The sequence below is a fragment of the Nyctereutes procyonoides genome, unplaced genomic scaffold, assembly GCF_905146905.1.
Source record: "Nyctereutes procyonoides isolate TBG_1078 unplaced genomic scaffold, NYPRO_anot_genome, whole genome shotgun sequence".
NCBI lineage: Eukaryota > Metazoa > Chordata > Mammalia > Carnivora > Canidae > Nyctereutes > Nyctereutes procyonoides.
Window position 1 is genome coordinate 20,613,043 of NW_026575147.1, and position 15,286 is coordinate 20,628,328.

General features: G+C 39.0%; 1 protein-coding gene across 7 annotated transcripts in view; it reads right to left on the reverse strand.

The window, feature by feature from the left end:
* POGZ (pogo transposable element derived with ZNF domain) overlaps positions 1-15,286 on the reverse strand; it is a 46,249-nt gene that overhangs the window by 10,257 nt on the left and 20,706 nt on the right. For 4 of the 7 annotated variants that reach the window (XM_055312452.1, XM_055312449.1, XM_055312451.1 and 1 more), the window contains 7 exons: positions 11,765-11,940; positions 10,708-10,816; positions 8,537-8,827; positions 8,238-8,456; positions 5,869-5,975; positions 4,643-4,980; positions 4,133-4,287 (listed from right to left, as the gene is read on the reverse strand). In XM_055312452.1, the coding sequence (XP_055168427.1) occupies positions 4,133-4,287; positions 4,643-4,980; positions 5,869-5,975; positions 8,238-8,456; positions 8,537-8,827; positions 10,708-10,816; positions 11,765-11,940 (1,395 nt within the window). The remainder of the gene's footprint in view (positions 1-4,132; positions 4,288-4,642; positions 4,981-5,868; positions 5,976-8,237; positions 8,457-8,536; positions 8,828-10,707; positions 10,817-11,764; positions 11,941-15,286) is intronic. The other 3 variants (XM_055312450.1, XM_055312456.1, XM_055312453.1) reach the window with 1 other exon arrangement.

Here is a 15,286-nt window from a genome sequence, read left to right on the forward strand (position 1 = left end):
AGCTAAATGTTGAAAAGTTTCTCAGACAGAGGGACCAAGAGAACAGTAACAAAGGCACAGAGGTGTGGAAGTACATGACATGTTTGGGAAATAGTGTCAACTAAATGACAATATTTTCTTCTTCTGCCCCTTTACCCTTAATTCAATTTGTCATTTATTGTTTTCTTCTTTTTCTAGAACACCTTTTAAAATAGGTGCTTTCCAACCTTCTGTCCTAACCTTTCTTATTTTGAGTTCTTCCTGGTCAATCTCATTCAACCCTGAAGCTCTTCCTACAACCTATATATCAGCTCTCTTGGTACAGCCATCATACAACATCAATAATGACAACACTTTTTTTTTTTTTTATGATAGTCACAGAGAGAGAGAGAGAGAGAGGCAGAGACACAGGCAGAGGGAGAAGCAGGCTCCATGCACCGGGAGCCCGACGTGGGATCTGATCCCGGGTCTCCAGGATCGCGCCCTGGGCCAAAGGCAGGCGCTAAACCACTGCGCCACCCAGGGATCCCCCGACAACACTTATTAAAGCAACTTCTAACACATAAACACCATGCTAAGATTTATATATATTATCTCATACCAAGAAAAGCAGTGAAATAGAAACCTAAGCCATCAGTGGATTTAAAACGTATCTAGTAACTATCCCCATCTATTCTAATTCCACACTGGAGCTGGTGTGGAAAAAAATTCAAGAGACGGGATTAACCGATTTTGCAAGGCACCATAACATGGTCCTTCCTAGCACGATTACCCTCATGTCTTTAACACCTAACAGAGTCTTACTTTGAGAATAGGAGTGAACTACTACCACTTCTGCTTTCTGTTCTCCAAATTATGAAAGAAAGGATAGGGGCACATGACTGGCTCAGTCAGTTAAGCGTCCAACTCCTGATTTCATCTCAGCTCCTAGAATTGAGCTGAGTCAGGTGTCCCGTTCAGTGGGGAGTCCACTTGTCTCATCTCCCTCTGCCCGTCCCCCTGCTCGTGCATGCACCCTCTCTAAAATAAATCTGAAAGAAATTGAAAGAAAGAAAAGAAAGAGAGAAAGAAAGAAAGAAAAAGAAAAGAAAAGAAAGAAAAGAAGAAAGGAAGAAAATATACACCTTTCTAAGGCTCAGCCAACCTCATCACTCCATATATTCCAAGACTTTACCAAGCAATTAGTTCGCCCCTTTGATGAGTCATTTTCCACACAGGATCCTCCCCTGACATCTGACCATGGGTAAGAATCCTTCCCTCAAATCTACCCCTTCTTCAGCCTACTGCCCTTAAACAAGTGTGAAGAAAAACATAATGCTATTAAGAGTACACTATTACTGTAATCAAGTGTAATGATCCATTGATGTTTCAGGAAATTTGAAAATGGACTAGGTATTGGATGATATTAAGGATTTATGATTGCTGCTATTAGGTCTTGACAAAGATACTATGGATGTATACAGATAAAGGTCTTGATTTCTAAGAGATACATAATCATTTGAGGGTAAAATGTCATTATGTCTAATTTTAAAACACTTCAGAAAATAAAAGGAAACTTTTTTTCCTTTCAAAATTAAAAGGAAAGTAATGGGTCCAAAATATTAACATTAGGGGATCCCTGGGTGGCGCAGTGGTTTGGCGCCTGCCTTTGGCCCAGGGCGCGATCCTGGAGACCCGGGATCGAATCCCACGTCGGGCTCCCGGTGCATGGAGCCTGCTTCTCCCTCCGCCTGTGTCTCTGCCTCTCTCTCTCTCTCTCTGTGACTATCATAAATAAATAAAATAAAAAAATAAAAAAATAATTAAAAAAACAAAACAAAATATTAACATTAAAAAACAAGCTACTTTCATGAAGGATCTGCCACGGGTGCAGGAAAGAGGACTTACACAAAAATCTAAGAATAAAACTGATACATACTAAAGTATAGAAAAGTTATTTACCTTTGAGTTAGTATTTTCTCAGGTTTTTGATCAATATAAATTTTAAAAGTCATGATACTCAAAAATTAAAAGTCAGACATAACAGAGTGGTTAAGTGAAGAGAAAAAGATTGATTAGGTTCTGATTAGGTTTTTTTCCCCCATACGGAAAAACTTATCTTTTCTATGTACAGTCCGTATTTAAATGGAATTAACAAAAGCCTACGCACCAGATTCTGCATAAAAAATGAGATGTATTCACTGGGAGGTGTAGATTTTCATCACTGACAGTGAAGACTTTGGGGCCCTAACAAAGACCAAGTTGGGTACTCTGCCATTAACTGCATAGTGGTTGATTCCAGTATCTGTTCTCTTCTATTGCCAAATTAGTAGTCCAAAGTTGTACCATCTCATCAATTTTTAAATCAATAAATAAATAAATCTTGATTACGTGCTGAAATGATATTTTGGGTTTACTGAGTTAAATTAAATACACTATTAAAATTAATTTCACAGGTGCCTGGCTGGCTCAGTCGGTAAAGCATGCGACTCTTGATTGCAGAATTTTGAGTTCAAGCCCCACACTGGGTATAGAGCTTACTTAAAAACAAAATAACCCCCCAAACCCCAAATTAAATAAAGTTAAAGAAAAAAAAGGAGGTTGTAAAAAAAAAGTTAAAAAATTAATTTAACTTTTTAAAAATGGCTACTAAAAAATAAAAATTGCATATGTAGCTTACATTATATTTCTATTGACCAACATTAGCCTAAGCCACAAATGGCAATTCCATTGTCCTTGCCAATATGACCAAGGCCAAGGAAATATAAAGGGAAAGCAATTCTGCTTTCCTGAAACAAATTCAGGAAAAGACATGGGAAGATGAGGTCTATTCCTTGTCTGCACTATTTAATGCCTGAATGTAAGGCCCAAGATTAACACAGCCACCTCACTACAAGCCAGAGACAAGAGAATTGTAGCAGAACACTCAAGTTTTGGGGTTGAAGTTTACTCCACCTCAAGTAGTCTCATTTAAATGATATAATGGATATCCTTACTGTTTAATTCACTTTTAGTCAAACTTTTTAAAATGCAGCTTCCCATCACCTAAAATGCTTTTCTTATTACTTTCATCTGTCTAAATCCTTCTTGTATTTAAAGACTCTAAAAGTTTACGACTTTTGGGGAAACCTAGCCTCAAAGATCTTTTCTTTAAACTATTTCACCTATCATTGGTATTATACAATGCATAGGCTTATACTTATGTAATTTTTGTCTCTAAAACACCACCAGAAATCCCCTGAAGAACACAAGAGATATTCTAGGAAGACCAGGCTTAAATCCTCGCAATGGCACCTTACTACCGTTATATGCTCTGAAGTAAATGATTTAATTTTTGTGAGCCTGTGTTCAGCCTACATTTCCTCAGCTGTTAGATGTACAGTCAAGGCAACACTCCATATATCAGTTTACAGTTCAGTGAAAGCACTTTTTTTTTTTTAAGATTTTATTTATTTATTCATGAGAGACACAGAGAGAATAGCAGGCTCCATGCAGGGAGCCTGATGTGGGACTCGATCCCAGGACTCCAGGATCATACCCTGGGCCGAAGGCAGACACTCAACCACTGAGCCACCCAGGCATCCCTGAAAGCACTATCTTAATGGTAAAGTACTTTATGATGTTTATATTGTCATCTTTTGTCCTATGTAAAACCTATCAGGGTACTAACTAAAGCAGAGGTCCAAATATAGATGGATCTTGGTTAAGGAATCCATATTACATATTATATTACACTATATACATTACAACACGTTACAGTGGTCCTAAACCAAAGTCCCTAACAATTCTAGCCCTGAATTCAATTCAGGCTTGAAGAGAAGTCTAACTTATAAGAATAAAGGGTGAGTGAACTAAAGAATTGACCAGAAATGTGCAAAGAGGGGCGCCTGGGTGGCTCACTGGTTGAGCGTTTGCCTTTGGTTCAGGTCGTGATCCCAGGTCCTGGGATCGAGTCCTGCATCGGGCTCCCCATGGGGAGCCTGCTTCTCCCTCTGCCTGTGTCTCTGCCTCTCTGTCTCTCTCATGAATAAATAAATAAGATCTTTAAAAAAAAATGTACAAAGAGCTTCCTCTATACTGATACCCATATATAAATGATGGATGGGCTCCTCCCCATGCCATTCAATGAACGAAAAGCAAAGTAAACCCCTAGAGTTTAAGTTTCCAAACTTACTCGTCGATTCATAAGGACTATGAACATTTTCCAAGTGGCACTGGAGCTGGAAGGGTGTGGAAAACTGGCGATAACAGTGTTGGCAGATAGTATGACCATCTACCTCACCGTTCTGCTGATCGAGTTCTACATGGTGCTTCATATGGTTCATGAATCTGTAGTACAGCACAAGGAGAAAGTACAGAATCAAAAAAACCAGTAGCCTTAGAATCCCAGAACATACATTGTGTGTCCCACCCCCCTTGTTTGGGACAGTCCTTTTCTGAGCTCAGAAAAGGGTTCTTAAAAGTAGGAGTTCTATGAAGGGATATACTACTTTCCCTTACTCCCCCCAAAGTTATCTCTTATTATTAACCACAATACCTCCTCCTTGTATAGTACTACTTATTGATTTAATGATAATCCTTAGCTAGACTAGATAAACAGGACTACTGCCCAAATAGAAAAACATATAAAAAATTTTTAGTTTTCTCTTGTCTAGGGTAACCTCTAAGGCTCTTCAACACTTACCGAATGTTGTTTTTTAGCCTTTTGGTACAATGTGGGCATCGGAAAGATGTGGCAACCTTAGGGAAGTTTGTGAGTTGGGCCACTTTGCCACCATCCCGTCCATAGTAGAAGTCATCTACTAGCATGATGAGTTTGGTCTGGACAGCATCACCCACATTTTCATTTGGCTCTGGTACTTTGGTAGGTGGTGACAGAGCAGGAATAGGTGTAGAAGACGGTGTGGAAGCAACAGGAACTGTTTTCTCAGGGGATGGGGGCTTTGCAGCTGATGGGATACTGGGTTCTGAATCCAGAGACTTTCCTTTTTTCTGGTATTCCACCATTTCTGGGCAACAGTACTATAAAGGAAGATCATTCTGGTTATCTGGGGGCTGGGATGTACCAACTCCCCAACCTCATGAACATCTCTCAGGTATGGTTTGGTCCTATGTATTCTCATCCAGGTTTCACCCTTTGGTTTTCTATAGTGTTTCCAGAATTCTGGCTTTTTCTATGGATATATATTTATAGCCATATGCCACTCCAAATCCCATACCTTGTATTTCTTCCTCCTGCCTTAGATCCTTCAACCACTTAACTAGCATAACTTGCCTCTGAACTCCCTGGCAGGAAGAAATCCCAACTTTTGCGTCTGAAGTAATAAAAAATGAAAAGGCTAGAAATGGGAAATGGTTAATGACTCTTGATTCACACAATGACACAATAAATAGAAAATAAATTGAGGAGTACCTAGGTGGCTCAGTCAGTTAAGCATCGGACTTCCACTCAGGTCATGATTTCAGGGTCCTAGGATCAAGCCCCATGTTGGACTCCCCACTCAGCGAGGAGTCTGCTTGTCTCTCTCTCCCTCTGCCCCTACCCTACTTGTGCCCTATCTTACTCTCTCAAATAAATAAAATCTTTAAAAAAAAGGAAAAAGAAAATAAACAGAGGTTACCTTCACTTGAGTTCTGATTATCTAGCAAACCTGTCCTGTGTAGTTTTAAAATCAACCACAACCAAGGAATTAAGGTCACATATGTTCCAATCTACTTGAGAGTCTCTAAATGTATCTTTCTACATTCCAAAGTATGAAACTCTTCTAAAACAGGCCAAAAGAGAGCATAACCCTTTAAGAAGCTTCTAAGTCATTTCAGAGCCCCTCCTTCACAACCTCCTAATTCTACAGGAGATATACAAGTAGTAGCCACTGAAGCTGGATCCCCATCACAACTTCTATCACTTACACACATGTGACCTCTCAAAGCTTCAGTAACACGGAACTGAGCATTACACCGAGGACATATTTTCCGTCCACCATCCTGGAGGTCAAACACTGGGATGGAAGACGTCACTGAAAGAAGTTAAGAAGCACTGATAAGACTAATGAGACGATACTGGAAACAGATTACTGGCCCCTTGAAGACAAGTTAAACACTCCCTGAAAGGCATATTAAGGTTGATACGCAAGTATGAGTGATCACTATGAGGACCACTCTTTTTACCATTCTTCTAACTCTAGGACAGGGGTCAGCAAATCACAGCTCATAGACAAAATCTAGCCAGATGCCAACTTCGGTTTGGCCCATGAGCTAGGAATGGATTTTACCTTTTGGTCATTATACAACTTTTTGTTTAATTGCAGGAACACGTACATAAAATTTACCTCTTAACTATTTTCATATGTACAGTTAGGTACATTTGCATTATTGTACAAGCATTCTCCAGAACTCTTTTTATCTTATAAAACTGAAACTCTGTACCCATTAAACAATTCCCCCATTCCCTCCTCCTCTTAGTCCTGGCAACCCCCATTCTACTTTCCATTTCTGTAAATTTGATTCCTTTAAGTACTGCATATAAGTGTCAACACACCATTTGTCCTCCTGTGACTGGCTTAGTTCAATACCTAGCAGAATGTTCTCAAAGTTCATGAATGTAGCAGCATGTCTCAGAATTTCCTTTCTTGAACAATAAGCTACTAATATATGAATCATATTTTGTTCATTTACTCATCAGTTGACACTCACTTGGACTGCTTCCACCTTTTGGCTATGGTGAATACTGCTGCTATGAAGATGTACAAATATCTGCTTGAGTACCTGCTTTCAGTTCTTTTGGGCCATACTCCAGAAGTGGAATTCCTGAGTCAGATGGTAATTTTATATTTCACTTTTTGAGAGACTATAATACCAATTTACATTTCCACCAGCAACACACAAGGGTTCCAATATCTATACATCCTCACCAACACTTGCTATTTTGTTTTTTGGGTAAGAACCATCCTAATGGGTGTGAAGTGGTACCTCAACATGGTTTTGATTTGCACTTCTCTAATCATTAGTGATGGTAAGATGGTAAGCATCTTTTCATGTGCTTAACAGCCATTTGCATAACCTCTTTGGAAAAAGGTTTGGAAAAAAACTCCTTTGCCTAGTTTTTAATGGAGTTGTTTGCTTTTTTGTTGAGCTGTGCATATATTCTAGATGTAAAAATATTTGCAAATATTTTCTCCCATTTGCTGAGTTGCTTTTTCACTCTGTTCCTAGAGTCGTCTGATTGATACTGTATAAGTTTAAAATCTGATGTAGGGACGCCTGGGTGGCTCAGTGGTTGGGCACCTGCCTACGGCTCAGGGTGTGATCCCGAAGTCCCAGGATCAGTCCCACACTGGGCTCACTGCATGGAGCCTGCTTCTCCCTTTGCCTCTCTGTCCCTCATGAATAAATAAATAAAATCTTTTTTAAAAAATAAATAAAAATAAATAAAATCTGATGTGGTCTCACTTATCTATTATTATTACATCTACTATCATATTTTTCTTTTGTTGCCCATGCTTTTGGTGTCAGATGTAAGAAATCATTGCCAAATCCAATGTCAGGAAGCTTTCCCCCTATGTTTTCTTCTTTTATAGTTTTAGCTCTTATGTTTAGGTCTTTGGTTCACTGAGTTAATTTTTACAGATGGTTTGGGTTCAACTTCATTGGATGTGGATGTCTATTTTTCCAATATCCTTTGTTATATGTTTTCACATTTTTAAATGGTTGAAATGAAAGCAAAAGAAGATATTCTGACACATGAAAATTACATAAAATTAAGAGTCCGTAAACAGCTTTAGTGATCATGCTCATTTGTTTGTATACTGTCTGTGGCTGCTTTTGCATCACCATGGCAGAGCTGCGTAGTTGTGGCAGAGACCATATTTAGTGCATAAAGCCTAAAATACCATCTGGTCCTTTAAAGAAAATGTTTGCTGACCTCTGCTCTAGGCCATTGTAAACCCTTATGCTCATATCCTGTCTACACCTGAAAACCCTTCTACCAAATCCAACTTTAAAACTTTGTGCAAAAATCCACCTCCTCCATGAAACTTTTTTTTTTAAGTATCCCACCCATCTCTGATCAACTGGTCCATTTCACTCAACTCTACAGCACAAGAAACAGAATTATTACACTTTTCACAGTGGCTATCCCCTTTCCTACACTAAAGTTTCTTGTGAGAACAGACTGTGGCAACTATATTTTTTAAGTCTCTATTTCCAAGTATAAGGTTCTGATATAACAAGTACTTTGTCAGTGTTTCTAAATGGCTGGATGCTCTTTTAGATTACTGTACCTTTCATTGAAGACTCGGGTCCGCTGGTTCTCTGGGAGCCATGGGTAGAGCTGTTGTTGGAAACCACCACTGGCCCAGGACTCTGGCCCAGGGAAGGGATGGTATTAAGGGTATTCACCAGTTTGGCTACTTCATTGCTATTTTCACCTGTAACCCCAGGTCGCTTCACAGTGACAAAGCTGGCAATGCTCACTGCAGGTGGGGAGGGGAAAGAGGGAGCTATGTTGGCCGAGTGATAATTATCTGTCCTCCACCCACTGCCCCACCCAGCACTGCCATCTCCACTTCCCAGTGCTCACCTAGCTTGGGGTTGGGGGTCTGGCTGGACTGGCTGGGAGGCGGAGCAGCCAGCTGCCCCAGTGAGGTCGGCTGTGTGGCAGTGGGAGTAGTGGAGGTGCTGGGTGTGGACTTGGTCTGCTGGGACTGGGACTGCGGGACAGTGCTTCGAATAGTCAGAGTAGCTGGGATGACGGTGGTGAAGGTGTTAGTGGTGGGCCGCACAGGCATGGTAGAGCCTGGCCTCACTGGGGTCATCTGAGAGAACACCTGTGGGACTCCAACTGTCGGCTTAACGAACTGGGTACCTGGGGCTTCAGAAGAGAAACAAAGAAAAGTACCAAAGCTTGGTCAGTGAGCTCACCTCTAATACATTCTACCTATCTTTACTGAAAATACTGCAATAAGAAAAGATTAGTTCCCCAAAGTGTTTGGTGGCCATCAGAAGTTAACGAGAATATATATCCAAGACAACATATATCCGAATTGACAAAAGCACTTATCCTAAGGAATGAGCCCTATGAAACTGAAGAAAGAAGATTCCTATCAACTCCTCCCCAAACACCTTACCATACTGCCTTTTCGATCCCAAGAATACAATCAGGAGTAGCTTGACCTCAATACTGCATGAATGAGTACAGAATAGGAGGCCAAAGGGCAGATGTGGTACTAAAAAAAAGCAGTATTTCTTTATTCAGGATACCAAAGTAGTCTTCCATCCTTTTAAGATGAACTCTAACAGAAGACTGTCAAGACTGTCTATGCCATTCTACTAGGATGTCCCAGAGGTGAATCTCCTGGCTCAGTTGTAGAAAATTTCACTGACAAATATAGAAATATCAGAACTAGGTAAGTCCATGAGACTGAAGGTCAAAAACATTATGTGGGCCCTAAGAACAACAGCAACTTAGGAAGATAAGTTTATGGAGGTACCCTTAGAATAACTAAATTAAGATATTTTTTGGCCTGAATTGTAGTAAACTTACAGATACTAAGTAAAGAACTGTGGGGAGAAAATTACAAGATTTATTTTTTTTTTAAATACTTTTTTTTCTTTATTTATTTATGATAGTCACAGAGAGAGAGAGAGAGGCAGAGACACAGGCAGAGGGAGAAGCAGGCTCCATGCACCGGGAGCCCAACGTGGGATTTGATCCCGGGTCTCCAGGATCGCGCCCTGGGCCAAAGGCAGGCGCCAAACCACTGCGCCACCCAGGGATCCCGAAAATTACAAGATTTAAAAAAATAATTTTCAATTTAGTTTCTTAAAAAAAAAAAAAAAAAAACTAACTAATCATTGGCAAATTTATCATCAAAGGGTAAGTCTTTTAATTTATATCCAAAAATCTATGCTGTAAAATTAAAGCAAAATACTTTTTTTTGTATTTTTGAGCCACCGGGTGGCTCAGCGGTTTAGCCCCTGCCTTTGTCCAGGGCGGGATCCTAGAGTCCTGGGATCAAGTCCCACATCAGGCTCCCTGCACGGAGCCTGCTTCTCCCTCTGCCTCTCTCTCTCTCTCTCATGAATGAATAAATAAATAAAATCTTTAAAATAAATAAATAAATAAAGCAAAATAAAGTTTATAATCCCACAGTGTAAGTGAGCTGACATAAGAAATAAGGAATTGGGAGTTTGCATTAATATTTCTTCAGGATAACAAACTTAATAGTGGACTAAAACACCAGAAGCAGAAAAATGACTATATAAACCCTGTTTGAAGGGTGGTAAAAAGTTAAAAATAAATAAAACCACCACCCTGGCTAAAGGTTAGAAACAGTTTTTTTTTAAATTGGGCTTAGGGGATCCCTGGGTGGCGCAGCGGTTTGGCGCCTGCCTTTGGCCCAGGGCGCGATCCTGGAGACCCGGGATCGAATCCCACATCAGGCTCCCAGTGCATGGAGCCTGCTTCTCCCTCTGCCTGTGTCTCTGCCTCTCTCTCTCTCTCTCTCTGTGACTATCATAAATAAATAAATAAATAAATAAATAAATAAATAAATAAATAAATAAATAATAAATAATAATAAATAAATAAATAAATAAATAAATGAAATAAATTGGGCTTAAATCAATATGATTTTTACATTTTTAGATTTTTCTTAAACACACTTTTTAAATGGCCAAGAATATTTTGAGACATGAAAAACAAATCTTCTAGATGCCAGTTTATTTTGAATGGCAGACATTTTTCCTTACCTGGGACTAGTGTTATTGGTCTAACTGTTTGGCCTTGTTGTACGTTCAGCACAATCCCAACCTGATTCATTGCATTTTGTACAGGCCGGACATTTCTTACAGGAAATCCCTGCATTAAAAAGCAAAATGATCTTTAACATGGAGGTCAGTTAACACTAGCAGAGATTGCAATTAGAACTACATCCAAAAAAACTCACACTCTTACCTAGTGGTTCTTTTTTTAGAGATAGAGCTTTTAAATGACTGAGATGGAGAAATCTAAGAATTTCGGCAAACTTTTGAGTGACAAAATATCAAAACTGAAGAATAAGCTTTAGAACATATGAACAAAAATGTAAACCTACTCCGTCTTAAGAGAACCTCAGCTTAAAAAATACCTCATCCACAAACTGGCCCCAAACTGATAAAAGCATAGAAGGGGGGGGGCGGGGACACACACTAAGAGTATTCACTGGAATGATTCGACACAAAACAATTGTTAAGAAATTGTTCACAAAGTCCACTTCAAAGGCCATAAACCTCTGGCAAATTTTTAGGAGAAGAGTTTTATAACTCAGGAAGCCACAGGCTAAGAAGCACTTGCCTTTGTGTTCCATATTCAGCATTAGGCTTTCAACTTCCATTCACATTACATGTCAAATAAGTCATCTTCCTCCTCCTCTTCCAAAGTTCTCCCCACACTTTACCAATTTCACACACAGATTTCAAGAGTCAACTAAATCATCCCATTTTAAGAAAAACAGCCCAAGCAAAGGGCAGAAAGTGTTAAAGGCCAAATGTTAAGGCTTCCTAATTTAAGCTTTCCCACTAATTTCTGTCCAGATCTCAAATTACTTAATAGCCCTTTAAAGACAGGAAGAGGTAATTACCCAGCTGTGTTATGTTGGGCTTTCTATAAAAGTTGGTATCAAATTATATACAGCAAATGAGAAAGCCAGGTCAAAAGACAGGACTTAGAACCATTTCTAATGATGCTAATGACTAAGTTGGAGCCTCCAAAAGTTCACAGTATTTCTCTCCTTCCCTACCCAACCCCAGAATTCAGAGTCCTACTCACCTGTGTAGTGATGAATATTGGTTGTGACGCCACAGGAGAACTAGTCACATGATTGGCATTCTGCATGACCTGGACAGGCCTCAACACTGGTTGAGTAACCATTGTGCCCAAACCTGGGGTTGGATTCTGGGTTAGGATGAGTGGCTGTCCACCTTGTTGGACCAAAGAATTGCCGGCTGAAGGGTAAAAGGAAGAAAGAAAAAAAAAATTAAGAGAAAACAAACCCCCATTTTATAAGAAACGTTACGGTTTCAGATAAGAAATGGTGTCTCAGATATAAAAATATCCAAGACTGTCACACTCACCTCAGGTTTATCATCACCAAACTCACCAAAAATTTAAGCTTCACCCAAATTGACAACAGAAAAACTGTAGATAGGGGAGGTTCACTAACATCTCCCCCATATATTATCTTAATTAGGGATGTCTTAATGTAGTAAGGTTTTTATAGAACTACCATTTTGACTCTGACAATATTAATATATGGTTTGACATAATCTTTCCACGCCAAATTAGCAAAAAAAAGTAACATTTCTTTTTCCACATTTTAACTAGATAAAACTTATTTTGTCAGAATGTAATCTGTTAGCTAATCCACTTTAATCTTTTCAAAAGAGGCATATTCAATGACAAACATTAATTCAGCAAGTACACAGAATCTAAAGAATGGTACCTCTGCCTAGTGAGGCAAAGCTCAGAAATCCAACAGATTCTCTAAACTGCTGCTTTTTATAGGTATGGTAACATGGAGATTCACAGGCTATCTTTTCTCCTTTTTGATATCAGAACTGATAAAGAAAAGACTTGGTCAAGGGCAGCCCCGGTGGCGCAGCGGTTTAGCGCCACCTGCAGCCCAGGGTGTGATCCTGGGGACTGGGGATGGAGTCCCACATCGGGCTCCCCGTATGGAGTCTGCTTCTCTCTCTGCCTGTGTCTCTGCCTCTCTCTCTGTCTCTCACGAATAAATAAATAAAGTCTTTAAAAAAAAAAACCTCAATTGCTTTCCTTTAAAAAAAAAAAAAAAAAAGAAAAGACTTGGTCAAAACCTAACCAATATCCAGTAAAAAATGGTATGACTTCAGAAGACAATGGCTCATTCATATATAAATATTAATAAATCGGCTATTATTGAAACATTTTAGGTTCTTTTCATTGTGAGAAAATTTTATAAATGTTTTAAAGTCTATTTACATTTGGCTAAAAAAGTAAAAAATACCAAGTTTCCTAATATACAGAGAATACTCTAAGACTAGACAGAAAACTTGAGCGTCAATATACTTAAATCAGAGATTCAAGTAAGATACTGCCTCAACTTTTTACTTCCAATAGCCAGAATGGGATGGGTTCCTATGAACTGTATGTCCTACTTTGACAGATGGAGTCACTGCAGTTAGCTACAAAGCTAGACCACTAGAGTCGGTATATAGGTGGCTATTAATGAGCCAACAATGGTTTGTCCCACTTTTTTATAGAAATTGAGTGCCCATCAGTGGACTAGACCTCAGTTATGAGGCCAGCTGACCAGCTGACAGATAAAAAATTCCAAGTTCAATCTATGCTAATTATACTGGCAATTTACTATGTTAAATGTTCTATTATGGAGAAGTTCAAATACACATAAAAATAGCACACCATAATGAAACCCCACATACCCATCACCCAGCTTCAACAATTATTAACTATGGCCAATTTTGTTTTTTTTCTGTACCACCCACCCACATTCTATGAATCTTTTAATAACCCCAATGAATTCTAATAATTCTAATAATTTTAAAAAATTTTTATTTACTCATTCATAAGAGACACAGAGAGAGGCAGAGACACCAGGCAAAGGGAAAGGGAGAAGCAGGCTCCCCTCAGGAAGCCTGATGTGGGGCTCAATCCCTGAACTCCAGGATCACGCCCTGAGCTGTAGGCAGAGCTCAACCGCTGAGCCATCCAGGCGTCCCTCTAATAAATTATTTTAAATGATTTCTACATTCTTATTAAATCTTTCCTTAAAGAAATTCTGACAATTCATGGGTTTTACAAAGTTCTCTTTCCAGGGGATGAAAGAGGCTATCAAAATCCTTAGGCTTAAAAGCCTATAAAAGAATTAACCAACCAGTCCCTGACTCAAAGAGTGCACTCAAATAAACTAGGTACCACAGCCAAAAACCGTGGCTCCCCATTAATGGTTCCCAATTAAATAAGGGGAAGAGATTCAGCAGTTTCTCTCACAATATGTTCTGTTTTACAAATCTGAAGGTCTTGATGTATTCTTTTACTCTTCCAGGTTTACTCACATAGCCTTAAAACCCAGAGATAAGAGGGCTAAATGGAGTCAAAATGAGCTGAACAGGAGTTAAAAACATAACTTATCGAGTAAGAAGTCTATAACATTAAATTCATTCCTAGCTCAGAATTAAGCAGTAGTTTGTTTTACTACATAATTATCAAAGCAAATGTATCATCAGTCAGAACTATGTAAGTAATTTCTAAATGCTAGTAGATACTGAAGAACAACAAAAAGAATTGTAAAAGCATTCCAAAATTTTATTCCTAACACTTTCTTTAAAAAAGAGCTTTGCTGAGGTATCATCTGCATACCATACACATTACTCATCTAAGGTATACAATTTGGAGGTTTTTAATATAGTCACAAGGTTTGTGCAACTATCGGTTCTATTTAATTCGAGAACATGTCCATCATCCCAAGAAGAAATCTTACACCAAGTAGCAGTTATTCCCCATTCTCTTCTCCCCTAGCCCTGGCAACCAAAAATCTATTTTCTGTCACTAGAGATTTGCCTATTTTGGACATTTTATATAAGTGGAGTCAGACTATATGTTGCCTTTGTACCTGACTTTTAACACTATGTTTTCTTTTTTCTTTTTTTTTTTTAATTTTTATTTATTTATTCATGAGAGACACAGAGAGAGAGAGAATGAGAGAGAGAGGCAGAGGGAGAAACAGGCTCCATGCAGGGAGCCCGACGTGGGACTTGATCCTGGGTCTCCAGGATCATGCCCTGGGCTGAAGGCGGCGCTAAACCGCTGAGCCACCCAGGCTGCCCAACACTATGTTTTCAAGGTTATTAACATTATATCATATTATCAGTATTTCCTTCCTTTTTATGGACTAATAATATTCCATCATGCAGTATCACCTTTTGTTTATCCATTCAATAGCTTAGGTTATAGATTTCCATTTTGGGGCTATAATGAATAATGCTATGAACATTTGAGCAGGACATTTTGTGTGAACAGTTTCCATGTTTTGGGTACATAGCTAGGAGAACTGCTGCATCATGATAACTATGTTTTGAGAAACTGCCAAACTATTTTCTAAAGTAGCCACACCATTTTTACATTCTCACCAGCAATATATGAGAGTCCCAATTTCTCCACATTCTCATCAGCACTTATTATTTGTCCATCTTTTTGACTACAGCCATCCTAGTGGGTATGAAGTAGTACCTCATTGTGGTTACGATGTTCATTTCCTTAATGATTAATGATGTTTAGAATCTTTTCATGTGC